We start from the raw sequence: 19,480 nt of genomic DNA on the forward strand, positions 1-19,480 counted from the left end.
ACAACCCGTTTGGAGCTTTCCAAAAGGCACCTGATGGACTCTCAGACAATGAGAAACAAGATTCTCTGGTCTGATGAAAACAAGATTGAACTCTCTGGCCTGAAAGCCAAACGTCACACCTGGAGGAAACCTGGCACCATCATACAGTGAAGATCCTTGATGGAAACATGCTCCAGAGCGCTCAAGACCTCAGACTGGGGCGAAGGTTCACCTTCCAACAGGACAACAACCCTAAGCACACAGCCAAGACAACACAGGAGTGGCTATGGGACAAGTCTCTGAATGTCCTTGAGTGGCCCAGCCAGAGCCCTGACTTGAACCCGATCGAACATCTCTGGAGAGAACTGAAAATAGCTGTGCTGCGACGCTCCCCTTCCAACCTGACAGGGCTTGTGAGGTTCTGCAGAGATGAATGGGAGAAACTCACCAAATACAGGTGTGCCAAGCTTTTAGCATCATACCCAAGAAGACTCAAAGCTGTAATCACTGCCAAAGGTGTTTCAACAAAGTATTGAGTAAAGGTTCTCAATACTTACGTAAATGTGATATTTACGTTTGTTTTTTGTATACATTTGCAAAACTTTTGAATAATCTGTTTTTGCCTTGTCATTATGGGATATTGTGTGAAAATTGATGAGGGGGGGAAACAATTGACTCAATTTTAGAATAAGCATGTCACGTAACAAAATGTGGAAAAAGTCAAGGAATCCGAATACTTTCTGAATGCACTGTATAGCCTACAGTCATGGACCTTAATGAAAATCATCATTAGACTTTGCTACCCCAAAGTGGATAAATATGTGAAATTTGACCTGCTGATGGAATACATGGCAAGTCCGCAGAAATTTGACAAGCATACACCAACAGTTAAAGTGAGCATGTGGTCTTTCAGTTTCAGTAGTCATGACTTGCTACCCAGTACACAACTATGTATCATAATGACATTCCAACCATTATTTCTCTCATAGCCTCCATTATACTTGATAAGACTTACTGATGCTTCAATCAAACAAAACAAAGACAAACCTTTTGAGTGAGGAGAGCTTGAACCACCTGATTAGCCACCTTGAAGAGGAAGACAGGGAAGAGAGAGGAGGTAAATGAAATAGAGTGACATTGCATAAACAATACACTCAAAGAAAAGTTAAGACAATATTCAGTCAACATTCACCCACAATGACATCTGCTAAATATGTGTATGTGACTGATACATTTTTGATTTGATTCTTCCAGGCTTGTTGTATAACGCTTGCGTGAAGAAACAGATCTTCACGAGAGACATTTATTCACTTCCCCAATGTTTTAATTGTTGTCTCAATTGGTTGTTTGTTTAAAGGGCTCCACTTATTATTTTCATTCAATATTATCAACAATATTAATAGAGCGTTCAGATGCTCGTCAGACGGGAAACTTCCTAATAAGGGACACCAACTTGAGGTGTCATAAAAATAAAATGCACCCCCCTCCCAACGTAAAAAAATATTTTCACACGAGCCTCTCCTTGCACCCCCTCCCCAACATATTTTAATTCTTTACACGACCCCCCCTAATGTAAAAAACAATTGCACACCTTCCCCCTCCGATTTAACAACAACAGAAAATACGACCACAAGTAACAATGACCATAACGAACCTGTGTTTATAAACATGGATATCGACTTTCCCACTTCAGAATGCTTTTGTGGCACAGTCCATGCTACTCAGGGCTAGAAGGTTTGCCAACCACCACGAACGACCTAACTCTCCCTACCTGTTCCATTAGACCTACACTACGATGAGAGCCAGCTGCAGACAATGATAAGCTAGGTGGAAATCAGATTTTCAAAATATTGATGCTATATTGCCGCTCAGAACGGAGAGAAAGCAGAGTGTGCGTTAAGCCTTCCTGAATAACTGGGCCTGCTAGGAGCATATGTGGCCACATTATTATAGGATGACTTGGGAGAATGATGATCCGCAATACACAGTGCATCTCAGTATCAGAACGTAAAATATAGACAGACTGGGCTAATACTGTGCATTCTATCTTCTAAACTGTCAAAATTAATGGAATTAAATATTCAAATCACAGGGCATTTGCGCAATTATTTAAATGACATTTTCACTTCAGTTTACAGCCTAAAGTATAATTTTATACTCACTTGAAAACAATAATGCAATTATTCATTGCAATATGGTGTTGTAGGCTCGTCTAGGTAGGATAATTGTGCTGTCCCTAAACAAGATCAAGAGGGTAGCTTTTTGAGCCGTCTCATCTCTTCACTGTTCTTTCATGCACAATGACTTACCAGGCCTCTCTGCTTATGATAATTGAAAATTGGTGCAACTTTGAATGATTTTATGTGGTATGATTGCTAGTTAGCATATTGTCACTATGAATAGTGGAGAGTGGGCAGGATAGACAATATTGACCTGTAGCATAGTTAGTGCGCGGTAAAGCGTAGTCAATTTCATAAGGGAAGTACCAAAACACATTCATATGGGGGAGGCGCACGCAAGCAGATAAATGTGTTGGTCCCATGTTTCATGAATAAAAATCTCAGACATTTTCCATTCACAGAAAAAGCTTATTTCTCAAAATATTTTTGCACAAATTTGTTTACATTTCTGTTTCTGTCTCCTTTGCCAAGATAACCCAGCCTCCTAACAGATGTGGCATATCAAGAAGCTGATAAAACGGTATGCTAATTACACATGTGCACCTTGTGATGGGGACAATTAAAGGCCACTTTAAAATTTGCAGTTTTGTCACAAAACATAATGCCATAGATGCAATTGGCATGCTGACTGCAGGAATATCCACCAGAGCAGTGCCCAGAGAATTTAATTTTCATTTCTCCACCATAAGCTGCCTTCCACATTGTTTTAGAGAATTTGCCAGTACATCCAACCGTCCTCACAACCACAGATCATGTGCAACCACACCACCACTCCACATCCGGCTTCTTCACCTGCGGGATAGTGTGAAGGGGGTGGGGGGTGCTGAGAGGTATTTCTATCTGTAATAAAGCCCTTTTGTGGGTAAAAACTCATTCTGATTGGCTGGGCTAGAATCCTCAGTGGGTGGGCCTGGATGCCAAGTGGGTGGGCTTATGCCCTCCCACATCCACCCATGGCTTTACCCCTGCCCTGTCATGTGAAATCCATAGATTAGGGCCTAATACATTTATTTCAATTGACTGATTTCCTTATGTGAACTGTAAATAAGTCAAATCTTTGAAATTGTTGCATGACAGATTTGTATTTCTATTCAGTACATATAATAAAACCTGGAAAAGGGTGAATGTAAACCAGGGAAATAAATGCACCACCCTCCTTTGTGCCCAATACAAAAACACACAACCGTCCCCTACTTTGGACAACCCACCCCAGTAAATTTTGAACTGTCACTAAGAAGTCGTGAGTCTGACATGACTGTGTTCAAATGCTATTAAAGTCAGAGTCATTATTGAACCAATACAATTTTAGCTTTCTAGAAAAGCAAGCTAACGTTGCTAATAATAAAGTTCACTTGCTTGCTTAACATTGACAATATGGTGAAACTAGCTACATTATCTTTATTGATAAGTTTGTAATTCTAAAAAACAGATTTATTGAAATCTTTTAGTTGAAAAGGTGAAAGGTCAGTGCTGAAATGCCACTCCCTCGGCAACTCGGGTAAGATCATTTTCTCTGAGTGTCCAACATGTAATTACGACTTGGAGCGTTGTTCAAGTGAAATTTCCCAGTCAGAACTCCGAACTTCCAGTAACTCTGTGTGACGCCACGTTAATACTATCATCTACATCATCTTCATTTCTACAGAATTTTGTCAAGCTGCTTCTGTGTGTGTGTGTGTGTGTGTGTGTGTGTGTGTGTGTGTGTGTGTGTGTGTGTGTGTGTGTGTGTGTGTGTGTGTGTGTGTGTGTGTGTGTGTGTGTGTGTGTGTGTGTGTGTGTGTGTATGTGTGTGTATATGTTTAGAACAGGGGTGCATTCAGTTCACTTGAACGTTTGCATTTTTAACCCACAAACCCAACCCCTCCCTGTTTTTCAACTGATCATTCACTACAACACCATTTCCTGTCAATTTTATTCTATTACATTTTTATTTACTGATCGCAGTCCAGGCATTGGAACAGTGTAGGTGTAAATTGGCCACACCCCTCATTAAGTACAGGTGCTTACATAAGCCATGGTTAAACTCTAGTGTTTGTTGGTCAGAGGGAGAGAGATAATTAAGGGATTAGTTTGCACATGTGTTGCTCCAGGTTTTATAAGGTTATCCTCTTATACACCTTTTATCACCTGCCTGTTGTGGAGGCTGACCTAGATGGAGGCCTCAACTTGTGACAATCCAAACCTTGAAATGGCCTTAAAACCTGTTATGGCTGGGGGTTCTGCTAGCAGAACGTTTGGACAACATCCAGTGAAATTGCAGAGCGCGAAAAAATTATTAGAAATATTTAACTTTCATACAGTCACAAGTGCAATACACCCAATTTAAGCTTAACTTCTTATTAATCCAGCCACCGTGTCAGATTTCAAAAAGGCTTTACAGCGAAAGCAAACCATTCTATTATCTGAGGACAGCACCCTATCAAACAAACACATGGCAATCAAATTTCAACCCGCCAGGACACCTGTTTATTAAAGTCCCATCCAAAAGACAGCACCCTACACAGGGTAGTGTCCCCAACCACTGCCCCAGGGTACTGGGGTATTTTTTTAGACCAGAGGCAAGAGTGCCTCCTACTGGCCCTCCAACACCACTTCCAGCAGGACTTGGTCTCCCATCCAGGGACTGACCAGGACCTACCCTGCTTAGCTTCAGAAGCAAGCCAGCAGCGGTATGCAGGGTGGTATGCTGTTGGTTCTGTTATACTCACAGACATCCTTTTAACAGTTTTAGAAACTTTAGAGCGTTTTCTATCAAAATCTATCAATTATATGCATATCCTAGCTTCTGGGCCTGAGTAGCAGGCAGTTTACTTTGGACACGCTTTTCATCCGGACGTGAAAATACCGCCCCCTATCCGAAACAGGTATTAAGATGCTGAACACCACACTGTATCCAAAGTAGAAAATGTCTCACTGTTCTCATAGTTCAATTGAATGTTGTATCAGTTTCATATCAACCATCGTCTGCACTGATGCATGTATAAGTAATTCAGAATTACTATATCTTAAAACAAAGAAAAATTATTAGCAATTTTTGGGCCACTTGCCTTTTTTAACCATCAGGCATTTTGCATTCTCATGACTACACGAAGTGTACAAAACAATTAAGAACACATGCTCTTTCCATGACATAGACTGACCAGGTGAATCCAGGTGAAAGTTATGATCCCCTATTGATGTCACTTGTTAAATCCACTTCAATCAGTGTAGAGGAAGGGAAGGAGACAGATTAAAAAATGATTTTTATGCCTTGAAACATGGATTGTGCATAGCCCCAGGAAGATGTTTGGGTGTGGGGTTGCTGCGATGTGTTAGTTGGTGGGGAGGATGTTGATCATTTTTTGTTGACATGGGGGCAGGAAAAATGTTTTTGCCCTCACTAAACACGACTGTATTGGTCTGCTAATACAGTACTAGTAAAGGCCCAGTGCACTACTTAGTGGAATTTTTGTTTCTTTGTTGTTGTTGGGTTTTTATGGCGGGGGGGGTGCTGCCTCAACACACTTAATTCCCGCTGATATGGGATAGTCCATTCAGAGGGTGAAAGGGCAAGAATTTTGTTTTAAGTGCCTTAGAATGGTGTATGACAGTAGTTGCCAGGCGCACCGGTTTGTATCAAGAACTGCAACACTGCTGGGTTTTCACGATCAACAGTTTCCAATGTATCAAGAATGGTCCACCACCCAAAAGATATCTAGCCAACTTGACACAACTGTGGGAAGCATTGGAGTCAACATGGGCCAGCGTCCCTTTGGAATGCTTTCAACACCTTGAAGAGTTCTTTTAACAATCAGGCTTTTTGCATTCTCATGACTACCTGTACATTTCAAGAGTTCTGTATTAAACATTTTACTTCGACTGGATCCTGGTCAAGTCTCCTCTTTTGCCTTTTCAATTTCAACTTGCCATTGCACATTTTTAAAACTATTTATTATCATGGTGAAATATCCTGTCTTTTCAAGAATATGGCTTTTAATGTGAGGCCCTCGGTTCGCTTCCATGCAGTTAAAATAAAATGTGTTGAGTTGGTAGCCTTGAATATGCAATATGAATGAAGGTAGCAGAATGTCATGAAGGGCTTGAACTTATTACTTGATCTCAGTTATATAATAGAGCAATTATGTAGTTTAGTTTCAGAGAACGTGCTGATCATTCAACATTTTGGGGATGTCAAGAGTGATGTTGAGTGCACTGTACATTGCTGACTGTGTGAGCTGGTAGAGGGCAGAGATGCTTTAGAAATGTGACTTTAGACTTAAGATACTTACAGAAGACAGTGGTCATTTTGGAGGGTACTGTGATAGCTGATGTGTTGCTACTGGTGACAAAGATGAACTGGCTGGTTGCATCACAGTGAACACTAATTCACTGCTATACATGGCAAAATTGAATCTAATGAGTTAAGCTCTCCTTATGTAATATTCATAAGAGCTGGAGGATGGGAGGAAGGCTGAAGATTCACACATAGCAGTAAACATAAACAGAAACTTCAATAATATTTTTTGTCTGATTGTGTCAACCAGAACTGTATCATGAACTGTAATTGTGTCAACCAGAACTGTATCATGCTGGTTCTGCTAAAAATACAGTGGGGCAATAAAGTATTTAGTCAGCCACCAATTGTGCATGTTCTCCCACTTAAAAAGATGAGAGATGCCTGTAATTTTCATCATAGGTACACTTCAACTATGACAGACAAAATTAGAAAAAAATATCCAGAAAATCACATTGTAGGATTTTTAATGAATTTATTTGCAAATTATGGTGGAAAATAAGTATTTGGTCATTTACAAACAAGCAAGATTTCTGGCTCTCACAGACCTATAACTTCTTCTTTAAGAGGCTCCTCTGTCCTCCACTCATTACCTGTATTAATGGCACCTGTTTGAACTTGTTATCAGTATAAAAGACACCTGTCCACAACCTCAAACAGTCACACTCCAAACTCCACTATGGCCAAGACCAAACAGCTGTCAAAGGACACCAGAAACAAAATTGTAGACCTGCACCAGGCTGGGAAGACTGAATCTGCAATAGGTAAGCAGCTTGGTTTGAAGAAATCAACTGTGGGAGCAATTATTAGGAAATGGAAGACATACAAGACCACTGATAATCTCCCTCGATCTGGGGCTCCACGCACGATCTCACCCCATGGGGTCAAAATGATCACAAGAAATCCCAGAACCACACGGGGGGATCTAGTGAATGACCTGCAGAGAGCTGGGACCAAAGTAACAAAGCCTACCATCAGTAAAACACTACGCCGCCAGGGGACTCAAATCCTGCAGTGCCAGACGTGTCCCCCTGGTTAAGCCAGTACATGTCCAAGCTCGTCTGGGGTTTGCTAGAGAGCATTTGGATGATCCATAAGAAGATTGAGAGATTGTCATATGGTCAGATGAAACCAAAATAGAATCTTTTGGTAAAAACTCAACTCGTCGTGTTGAGGACAAAGAATGCTGAGCTGCATCCAAAGAACACCATACCTACTGTGAAGCATGGGGGTGGAAACATCATGCTTTGGGGCCGTTTTTCTGCAAAGGGTCCAGGACGACTGATCTGTGTAAAGGAAAGAATGAATGGGGCCATGTATCGTGAGATTTTGAGTGAAAACCTCCTTCCATCAGCAAGGGAATTGAAGATGAAATGTGGCTGGGTCTTTCAGCATGACAATGATCCCAAACACACCACCCGGGCAACGAAGGAGTGGCTTCGTAAGAAGCATTTCAAGGTCCTGGAGTGGCCGAGCCAGTCTCCAGATCTCAACCCCATAGACAATCTTTGGAGGGAGTTGAAGGTCCATGTTGCCCAGCAACAGCCCCAAAACATCACTGCTCTAGAGGAGACCTGCATGGAGGAATGGGACAAAATACCAGTAAAAGTGTGTGAAAACCTTGTGAAGACTTACGGAAAATGTTTGACCTCTGTAATTGCCAACACAGGGTATATAACAAAGTATTGAGAAAAACTTTTGTTATTGACCAAATACTTATTTTCCACCATAATTTGCAAATAAATTCATTAAAAATCATACAATGTGATTTTCTTTTCTAATTTTGTCTGTCATAGTTGAAGTGTACCTATGATGAAAATTACGGGCCTCTCTCATCTTTTTAAGTGGGAGAACTTGCACAATTGGTGGCTGACTAAATACTTTTTTGCCCCACTGTAAAATCACATTGTTCATTTCAGCACTGTTTCTGAAAGTATGGTGGACGAATAACTAGGCTAGTGCAGACACAGTACAGCTTAGCTTGACTTGACTCGGTTCTGAATCAACACATGTAGTTGACACTCAGTGGTACAATTTTTATTCAGTAGAAAATGTAGCCCTTTAATCCAGCTGTCACGACAACTTGTCTCAGAAGTCATGACACAGAGCACCCTGAGAGATTGGCCAAAAAAGCCCGTACACAAACTATAACAAGTTCTCAACCCATACAGAGTGAATTACTCTCACTACAGTTGCTTCGAAACATTTTGTATTCTACCTGAATATTTAAAATTCAAGAGGATAGCGCCATGGTAACTGCCTCATTAACCCCCTAGTCTATTGACTCACCAGAAGAAAAAAAAACATCAAAATCTGTCAGTCTAAGCTAGAGATATCTGTCTTTGCATGGGCTGCGTCTCAGTCCACCGCATCCGCCTATGTCACCCTTCCGCATCTGCGGTGAAAGTGGAAGAAATACAGTGCTGTTTGTCAGACCAGGACACATCCCGGAATAGCATCCAAACAGTTTGGCCAACAAACTAATAGGACTCTCATGAACAGAATTTATTTGAATTTTTATTTAACCTTGATTTAACTAGGCTAGTCAGTTAAGAACAAATTCTTATCTACAATGACGGCCTACCCCGACCAGATCCGGACAACGCTGGGCCAATTGTGCACCGCCCTACGGGGCTCCCAAATCACATCCGGATGTGATACAGCCTGGATGGTGTTCAATGGTGTTCTCGGTTTTGCTCTACGACCCCCACAAGTGTCACTACTAGTCTAGAGGTAACCCACACAAATGAATGGAAGTAAGGAGGTAGTTTTATGCCAACAAAAATAAGGGGTATATAGGACAGACACTTCAAAACTTTATTCCTTCATTTTTCCTTTCTTTTTCCTTTCTTTTTTTCCTGTATTTTGTTTTGTATTTATTAATGTGTTGTTCATTGTGTTTCTATGGACTGTATTAGTAAAGGCAAAATGCTATATTTTATTAAATAATTTCTATATATATATATATATATATATATATATATATTATACGTAAAGGGGTCCTAAAATTCAAATTAGCGAAATGACCCATGGTATGACCTTCTTAAAACAATTCCATTTGTCAGATTGGAGAGACAATCAGCTCAGCCCTTGCGTTGGAGGAAAGGAGGGCATGCAACCCACACTTGATCCCTCCCAGCCAGTCTTTCTGAGCAGGAGGTCCCATCCCTTAGAGCCCCACTGCTTAGAAACAATAACAAAGTGTCCTTTCCACACCTGTTTCGGTGAAAAGCTGAGGGATAGGGCTGGAGAAATGTAACCACTCTCAAATTCATAGACAGAGCTATGGATGCAAGGACTCATCATCATGTTATCAATATGTTTTAACCATGTTTGTTTACATTTACTTTGTTTGCAAACATTGGATTAAACCAAGATTATATTTTGGGGTTTTAGTTCAACTAAGCTCATAAGGCATTTAGAAGTTACATTCTTGAAGAGTCAATGGGTATATATCATTAATTTACATGTCCAAAAATGTATGTAGCAACTAAGGATTCTTGCTTTTTATTTAACTAGGCAAGTCAGTTAAGAACAAATTCTTATTTTCAATGACAGCCTAGTGTGGGTTAACAGCCTTGTTCAGGGGCAGAATGACAGAATGACCATCTACATTCTGGCACTGCACCTTGTCAGCTCTGGGATTTGATCATTGCAACCTTTCGGTTACTAGTCCAACGCGCTAACCACTAGGCTACCTGCCGCACCACAACCTGCTGCTTTAACTCTCAACAGATTCAAAAACCTGAACAACTGGTTAGAAACAGACTCTCTGTCTGTTTCCATAAGGAAACTGCAATAATTTCTCATCCTTTCCAGACCCTATAAAGCATTTCAGCTTAGAGTAAACCCAGCGAACTCACTGCCTTCAGCCCAAATGGCACCCTATTCCCTACATACTGCACTACTTTTGACCTGAGCCCTGGTCAAAAGTAGTGCACTACATAAGGCCAATTGAGATGCAAACACTCTGGTGAACTTGAAAGTCTATGCCAGTTCTGGCATAAATTGCCCCTGATTCTTGCTTGTGTCTCATCCAGCAGCTGATTGCAATCTAGATTCTGGCACTGCATCGACAGAGCATTTACAATGATCAATATCTTGATAAGCATCTTTTTACTCATGAAAATATGGGTTGAGAAGGGTTGATACAATTACAAAGGAATGAGTAAAAGTTATTCCGCTTGTGATTGTTAACTTAACTGTGTGAGTTTGTGTATCTGTGTCTTCTTCTGTGAGTTTGTCTGTTTTTGTGTGTCAGTATGTCTGAGAGAGGATGAAAGAGTCACTCACCTCATCCAGACAGCGTTCATACTGCTTCCTCTGGTTGTCGTTCTCCTTTGTCAAGGCAGAGTTCTCCACCTGTAATAGCAAACACCTCCAGATATACTGAATATGTACACAAAAAACACTTTCACGTGTCCATATAAATATATTCTAAATATAAATCTGCAAACAATTACAGATAAATATACCACTTGTATACACATCAGCTCTTGACTGAGCTGAAGGTAACTCTTATACTCTTGTTTGTTATTTCTCTGAATTGTTTGTTATTTCTTCAAACTTTAAAGGGTTCCTCAGCTGTCCCCATGGTAGAACCCTTTGAAGAACCCCTTTGGTTCACAACACATTCTGTACATCCCCTCTTTGCTTACTATTCTACAATCTCTTTCTCACTGGAGTCACATGTCAATAAGGGCCTTATGAGGCCTATCTGCCAAAGCATACACAGATAATGGATAATGCTATAAATCTGTGGTATCTCAAACCCGTCCCTAAGAGCCACCAGGTCTCCTGGAGGTGTCCCAGGTGGAACGAAATGACTGATAGAAGGTTTCCAATCAGGAACTGATCCATTCCATGAATACAGAAGCGAGCAAGGGGATTTTCTATTGAAATTATTAATTCAGTAAATCTCTCAAGGGATAGCTAAGGTATTATACTAGCCAAGAGACTCGGGGATGCTACTTAGTAAATATCATAGACAACTGCTGGAAGTGTTTGGTGTTTGTGGTTTGCGAGGGAGGAAAAGTGAATCATTTGTTTGATGCTCAGGTGTTGTTGAAAATCACAGGAGCATTTTATAGAAGCATCTCACAATGATTTTTTTTATTTTTTATTGACCTCTCATACATACTATGTTTTTTAATTGGGATGTAATCACTGTTTTTATGTATTTTAAATGTGTGTGCATGCCTGCCTGTGTGGGTGTGTGTGTATTCGTGAACCACATTTTTACCCTACCCACAGCTCTTTTTGCGTTCATTAGCACTAATGAGATGTAAATAAGAGTGGGTTCAAATTTGAGTAATCTAAACTTAGATGAATTAACTTAAAAAAATAACAATAACTAAATTGATTGACATGCGGAAAGCAGAGTATCAAACCAGATATCCGTGTCACTTCTTCGCCTCCTCAGCAAGCAAATGAGAAACAAATTACTTTTTTGGTTGAAGTGGTGAAGAGAATCAAATGAGAGGCTTCTCTAGACGGTGAGCACAGTGGGCTGGAACTGTGTTCATTTGTTTATTGACTTACTTCAGTTTGCAGCAAATTGTTCATGGCGGATTACAGGGAAGCCCCCAAGTGTTTTCACTGACATTGGTACCATTGGAATGAAAACACTTTAAAGTTGATAGAAACGTTTAAAATAATGTAGGAGACTATAACACAATAGATATGGTGGGAGAAAATCCAAAGTAAAACTTGGTGGTGGTAGGCCTGATCACCGGCGACGATGAGACAGCCTACAAGGAGGAGGTCAGTGATCTGGCAGTGGGGTGCCAGGACAACAACCTTTCCCTGAAAAGAGTTAGCATGGACCCTCAGATCCAAAAAAAAGAAATAAATAAAACAAAGTTATACAGCTGCACCATTGAGAGCATATTTTCTGGCTGCATCACCTCTTGGTGTGGCAACTGCTTGGCATCCAACCGCAAGGCGCGATAGAGGGGAGTGCGTATGGCCCAGTTCATCACTATGGCCGAGCTCCCTGCCATCCAGGACCTATATACCAGTCGGTGTCAGAGTAAGGCACAACAAATTGTCAAAGACTTCAGCCACCCAAGTCATAGACTGTTCTCTCTGCTAACGCACGGAAAGCTACCTCAATAGTCTCGTACCCCTGCAGATAGATTTGGTACTGGTACCCCATATATATATAACCAAGTCATCGTTACTCATTGTGATTTAATTCCTGGTGTTATTATTTTTCTATTATTTCTTTATTTTTCTCTCTGCATTGTTGTGAAGGACTTTGTAAGTAAGGATTTCACTGTCAGCCTACACCTGTTGTTTACGAAGCATGTGACAAATAAAATTTAATTAGATTTTTTTATGTTTCACAGCTGGAAAGCTAGGGAAGTAGTTAGAAATTAAATGAAACAATGTATAATGTCAATGATTGTCAGACTAAATGTTTATTTACAAATATAATTTAAAGGGAAAGCAGAAACCAAAATATATAAGTCAAAATATAAAATATGCAATAGCGTCTACAGAGGCAGACAAGGTATTCAATGTAATTTAAGAAGCCAGTTTATGGAAGTAATGGTCATGCTTGCTGTCATGCCCTGACCGTAGAGATCTTTTTATTCTCTATATTTGGTTGGTCAGGGTGTTACTAGGGTGGGAAACTCTATGTTTGTTGTTTCAATGTTTTGGCCGGGTATGGTTCTCAATCAGGGACAGCTGTCTATCGTTGTCTCTGATTGGGAATCATACTTAGGCAGCCTTTTTTCCTTTTGTATTTGTGGGTAGTTGTCTTTGTTAGTGGCATTATAGCCTAAGTAAGCTTCACGGTCGTTTCCATGTTCTTTGTTTTGTTGGTGACATTTATCTAATAAAAGGAAATGTACGCTCACCATGCTGCACCTTGGTCCGGTCCTTTCCATGACGACAACAATCGTGACACTTGCATGCTAAATCAAATGTGAACATTTTCCTCCTGACTCCAAATACATTCCATTGTAATACAATTAAAACTACTGCTGAGTTAGATGACAATGTTTTCATTAATCCAGTCTAATTAATGGGGATGGGATATAATAGTCCATTAATCCTGCTGATTTATTGAGCATCTGGATGGGGTATCGGTGTGAATGTGAATATGAATATGATAGCCCTAAATCACATTCACATTCAAATGGCGTGGGGCAAAGTTACTAAATCCTCCCTGTACGAACTGTTAAAGCAAAGGCAGATCAAAAATACCTTGAAGTTTAACTATTTCTCCTCATCGTACGTTTTTATCCAGTGCGTGAGTCCCTAACTTTTCCTATTTCATGAAAAAAACGGGTAAAAAATGATTTAATTTAGTCACATGTACAGTACCAGTCAAACGTTTGAACACACCTAATAATTCAAGGGTTTTTTCTTTTTTTGTGACTGTTTTCTACATTGTAGAATAATAGTGTAGACATCAAAACTATGAAATAACACTTATGGAATCATGTAGTAAGCAAAAGTGTTAAACAAATCAAAAAATACTTTACATTTGAGATTCTTCAAAGTAGTCACCCTTTGCCTTGATGACAGCTCTGCACACTCTTGAATTAGTGCACACAAAATGTACTTTTTCGCATTTACCGAATAAACATCTAAAGTTTTTTCACTAAAACTGTTGAGTTAAATAACAAATTAGCCTACATCAAGATCACACTGCACTTTCTGGTCTCAATGATGGACACTCAAAGATCCCACCATGTGCATTTATAATTGTACCAAAACTTCCTGTTTCCATGCAATATATATTTTATTTGTCAAATGGCAGACTCCGCTGTCCTGGCGTCGTGAGGGAGTTTGTTCCACCATTCAAGCATCGATCATCATGTCACCAGAATAACACCCTCTATTTTACTGGAAAGGAGCATCAAGATCACACTGCACTTTCAACACCCTGTGAAGTTCATTGTAATTTATTTAATCTGTAGCCTAAAAAACTGCGTGGTTTCCCAAATCGCAGTGGGAGGACCACACCACATATCATCGTGTGACTTAAAGTTTACTTCGACATGATGGTAATTATATAATTACCGCTATTTCGATCATAATTCATTTTACCGACACTCAAAGATCCCACCATGTCGAACTGACAAATTTTCTGTCTGCATTTATAAATTGTACCAAAACTTCCTGTTTCCATCACAGCTATCGTGATTTTTTTTATACGGTATGACTTAAAAACTGTGGATGGAAACATGGTTACTGACAGTCACTCAATTTTCCCATGAACCATAACATGTTTTAGATTGCTACTGTAGGTAAGTTTGCCTAGCCAGCTATCTAAACCTTGTAGTAAACATCACCAAATTACCGACCGGGCACACAGGGCATGTTCTCAGGGGTCCTGAAATCCAGGGGACCCCCTATTGATTTCGTTGGTCACTCTCACTCAGATATAATTTGAACATGGCATAAATCAGGGAAAAATGTGTACACTTGCAGGAAATTTGCTTTAAAACTGCTAAAGTTTATCTTCACCTCCACGCAAAATTGCAATATTACCTTTGAAACTGCAAACATTTCTCTCCACCCAAAAGCAAAATGAGTAGAATTGCATGAAATTTGTCTTAAAACTGTAACATTTTCTCCGCTCCGTGGCAAAATGTGAAGAATTACAGGAAATTAAGTTTAATAACACTGCAAAAACATTATCCACTGCCAAGATTGGGGGTACTAAAATGCCCACAAAGTTACCAAGTCTCGCTTAGGGCCCCCAAAATATAACTGATCTGGGATCTGCAGACAGTTTGTAACTCATGTTAGCTTTCTGTAGAGCAGGTGTGAATGAGGAATATATTCAAAGGAACAGTGGCTTCAAATGTTAACTACTAGTTCGTTACTGAATTATCACATACTGGATATGACTAAGTACTTTCAAGTCAGACCCATTCCTCTCTGCATGAATATACTCAGGCCTTTTCACATAAAAAATACTGAAATGGACCCAAAGAATGAATAAAGTTGAATATAATATAATGAATAGAATCACTGTCATCTTTTCATCAAGCCTCTTTCTGCATTAACCTGGGACTATGTATTCAATGAGCTCTTAGCTCATAATGGAATCAGCCAGACTAAAGTACGATTGACGGTCTAAGGAATGATACCTGGCAGCTTCAACAGACAGAATGAATATGTATAGTTATCAAAGTGTTTCTGACAGGCCAGATACTATCCCCTTCAGTACGGTGCCCACTGCACTATGGTATCCTCATATAACCTTTGGAGAACTTTAAATGTTCTCTTTATGGGCCATATTCAGATTAAAGATGCACACATGTCCAGTGTAGGGGCAGGCTTTTGCTCCACACAAGCAGTAACACACCTGGTTCAACTAATCAAAGCTTGACCAATCGGCTTTAATTAGTAGAATCAAGTGCATTTCTACTTGGTTGTCCGTCTCAGACCTACATACAGTACAAGTAACACCATTGTTACCGGCACTTTATCTACTCTTAATTTATGCTTGTATCATGATCCGAATGATATAATAAAATGAGCTAACTTCGAATATAACCAAACATTTATATTGGTAATTAACCCTATGAGGTATCCATAAGAGAGGATGGAGAGAGGTAGTAAGGGGAAAATAGACTCTCCTGTGCCTGAGCTTACCTCAAGGGCCCGCAGACGCTCTAGAATGGGATTGGTCTCGTCGTAGTCCTCCCCGTGTCCCCTACTGATGGCTCCTGGAGAGTTGGGCCTCCTTTCTTTCGTGGGGGGCAGTGGGCCCTCCAGACTGTCCTGCTGTTTCCACATCTCCTCCAGGAGTTTGTCCTAAACCAAAGAGAGAGAGGGGTTGCAGGGAGCCACAAAGTTGCTGAAACTATTTTTGTCTTGCATTGCCTATTGGAACTAAGGGGCTATTTGCCTCGTCTATTTTCTCCAACATACAAGATACTTGTACATGTACACAAAGTATTAATAGAAATATATAGAATTTGGCCTACAGTATGGATTTTATTTCATCATATGCAGAAGGTGAACTGCTGTTCTCCATATGCAGTTTGCTGGATATGGATGTAGCTACAAGAACTGTGAAGGCATGGAAATTAAGACTTGCAATTCATACTATTTTTGACTCCTTCCAAGAAAAGCAATCACAGGATTTGTTTGATGTTACATTTGATATTTTTTAACTGCCTCTACACAATTATAGTTGGTTTCATAGCCACCACTAACACAGTAGGCTACTTCTTATTTTGCTGGCTGCTCATTTCACCATTTTGCCACCATAACTCATAGGGCTTGTCCTTGGTTGACCCCACCCCACCCCCCCAATGTTTATTTATTGACCCATAAACAACTTGGCATTAATTATCTGTAACATTATGAAATACCTTCCTTCCATGAAGTATTGTGAACTAACTTTAAAAGCTCTGATGATTGAAAATGCATTTGAATTATGAGGCTTATTGGCATTTGTACTACGCTGTGTTCGTTTTTTATGTCAAACACTTTTACCCTCGCTACTTACAACAGTCTGTTGCATACCACAACTGTTCGAGATATGGAGTAATCGAAAAAGGCGTGTGAGGGCGTGGTGTACTGTCGAGTCCACGAAACATCATAGCTGCAAATCGATTTAGTTTTCACCGCATTGCAACTTTCTCAAAACCAAGCAACCGTCCAGTAGACAAATAGTAAGGTCTCCAGTGACCCATACGTCCCTCATAATTACTTATACATGCAGTGTAGTCCAGTGTTACATAAGTGTGTCTTAAAATCCAGCCACTTTCCCATTCATTCGGATTAACAATATGTTAAAGGTACTTAAAACCTGAATTGTGGCCAAAGACCCCACAATGGGTTATAGAAAAAAAACTAAATAACATCTTGCAGAGAGATCATGGTGAAATGTTTGACAATACAATAGGACCCCATCAATGTATTATATTGTAACGACCCTGGAATTTTGAATGAGTTGGTAGCGTTCCCCTATTTATGAACTATTTTGGGACTGTGGTTAGCGTACTTGCCTTGGAGCCAGGTGACTAGGGTTCGAATAACCCCAGTGGTCGTACCTGCTCTTGGCGGTCACTGCATTGGTGTCAGAATGTGTGACTGACCTAAGCTGCTACAGTATATGACATTCATCAGGAGATTTGATAGAATCTAGCCTAAGGGTGACCACTCTTCCCACTGTCTCTACCAAATACCCTATCCCCATGCTACTGTATGTACAGTAAGCTATTACAGGGGATTGCCGATGACAGTGAACTGAAAGTTCATATTTGTCTTCGTGATATGATCATTTCGCGCAAAAAATCTCTGTTCACAAACCTTTTATCCTACACTGTTAATTACAGAACCTGGAAGGTGATTTATCACGTTTTTGCATACTTGCATCAAAAATTGTATTTATTTATTTAGTTAAACAACATAAACAGAAAGCAAATAAACCAATATGGTCAGTGCTGTACCTTGTAGGCCTTCATGAGGTCTAATGGATCCGCACTGGGGCCCTCCAGTGTGTCCTGGTTCTGTAGCAGGGTCCTCACCATCTCCCCCATGCTGCAGGCACACAGAGCAAGGGCACCAATCAGAACATAGAATGTGGAATAAACAAGCTTGAAGGAAAATGTTATTTTTTTAAATGTTTTGCAACAGAAAACTAAAATGAGCCTTTCTTACTGGATACGTAAGGTAGTCCCTTCCTGTGTCAGACAGTTTTCTTCCGTTTGATGCCTAATGAACACGATCCAGGTCTAAGCAACAGTATGGGCACAATAGGCTGGTTCATACAGTATATGGTAGGAGAAATAAATACATGTAACAGCACGTCATGAAGATGACATTGAATGTGTTTCAGATCGACACCCAGGACAGTGTCAACAAACAGAACAAAGTAACACTTTCTTCTAGTGTAAAAGGCATCACTCTTTTACACCTGAAATAACTATTATTTAAGCATCATGAATGCGTTATATGTAACCACATTGCCAAAACCTAAACTTAAACCTTAACTAACAACAAGTAGCCTACAAAGACACCTCAGTCGTCAATGAATAAGATCATAGCCCCAAAATATTTGGACTCTAACCCATTGTATCATACTTTAGATTTCTCTGTTGGTGAAGACTTTGCCCTTCAGTTAGTAACCTTTGCAAACAACCATCATGCTAGCTGATATTTGAGCTCTTAGTCCTCATTAAACTGGCAGATCCTTGTTTACGTATTTTTAATTGCTTTCCCTTAGAGCGCTGGATGCTTGAGAGACACCGACCATGTTTCTCATAATACTGTGCTCAGTGACATTTTTCCTGGTTATTTCCATAGCAACTTTTCTCCACTTGATGCATGTGGCACGGATATTAGTCCAACCCAGCTAACTGTGACCAGGCCTTTGACAGTCTTGCCAGGCAACTCTTTGAGGGAAGGTCTTGGGTATTGGAGACACTGGCACTGACCTGCAAACTACCCAGCAAATGAACAGGAGAGGAAGTGAACAACCGACTCATACTTGACTAGCAGGAATTTGCAAAAAAAATGCCAAGTAAAAACAAAGAAAAGGTGCCTCCCGAGTGGCAAAGCGGTCTAAGGTACTACAGTGCTTGAGGCGTCACTACAGATCCCAGGCTGTATCATAGCCGGCAATGATCGGGAGACCCATGAGAAGACGCACAACTGGCCCAGTGTCGTCCAGGTTAGGGGAGCGTTTGGCTGGCCGGGATGTCCTTGTCCCATCACAATCTAGTGACTCCTGTGGCGGTCCGGGCGCATGCACGCTGATACGGTCGCCCGTTGTACGGTGTTTCCTCCGACACAGTGGTGGGGCTGGGTTAAGCAAGAAATGTGTCAAGAAGAGGTGCGGCTTGGCAGGGTCGTGTTTCGGAGGGCGTATGGCTCTCGACCTTCACGTCTATGGAGTCCGTATGGGAGTTGCAGCAACGGGACAAGACTGTCACTACCATTTGGACATCATGTAATTGGGGAGAATATGGGGTAAAAAGTACAAAATTAAAAATAACAATAAACTTAAAGGAAAGTAACCAAATGGAATAATGAAACAATGCACACCATTTTGGTTTTATAGTACTTT

At 40.4% G+C, this 19,480-nt stretch overlaps 1 protein-coding gene across 8 annotated transcripts in view; it reads right to left on the minus strand.

Moving 5' to 3' along the window:
• The window catches only part of LOC135519891 (nck-associated protein 5-like), a 117,651-nt gene that overhangs the window by 72,329 nt on the left and 25,842 nt on the right, over positions 1-19,480 (minus strand). For 7 of the 8 annotated variants that reach the window (XM_064945103.1, XM_064945101.1, XM_064945097.1 and 4 more), the window contains exons 3-6: positions 17,862-17,952; positions 16,054-16,215; positions 10,726-10,794; positions 1,027-1,065 (exon numbers count right to left, since the gene is read on the minus strand). In XM_064945103.1, the coding sequence (XP_064801175.1) occupies positions 1,027-1,065; positions 10,726-10,794; positions 16,054-16,215; positions 17,862-17,952 (361 nt within the window). Of the gene's footprint in view, positions 1-1,026; positions 1,066-10,725; positions 10,795-12,338; positions 12,899-16,053; positions 16,216-17,861; positions 17,953-19,480 lie in introns of those variants that run through there. The other variant, XM_064945098.1, reaches the window with a different exon arrangement.

The sequence above is a fragment of the Oncorhynchus masou genome, chromosome 29, assembly GCF_036934945.1.
Source record: "Oncorhynchus masou masou isolate Uvic2021 chromosome 29, UVic_Omas_1.1, whole genome shotgun sequence".
NCBI lineage: Eukaryota > Metazoa > Chordata > Actinopteri > Salmoniformes > Salmonidae > Oncorhynchus > Oncorhynchus masou.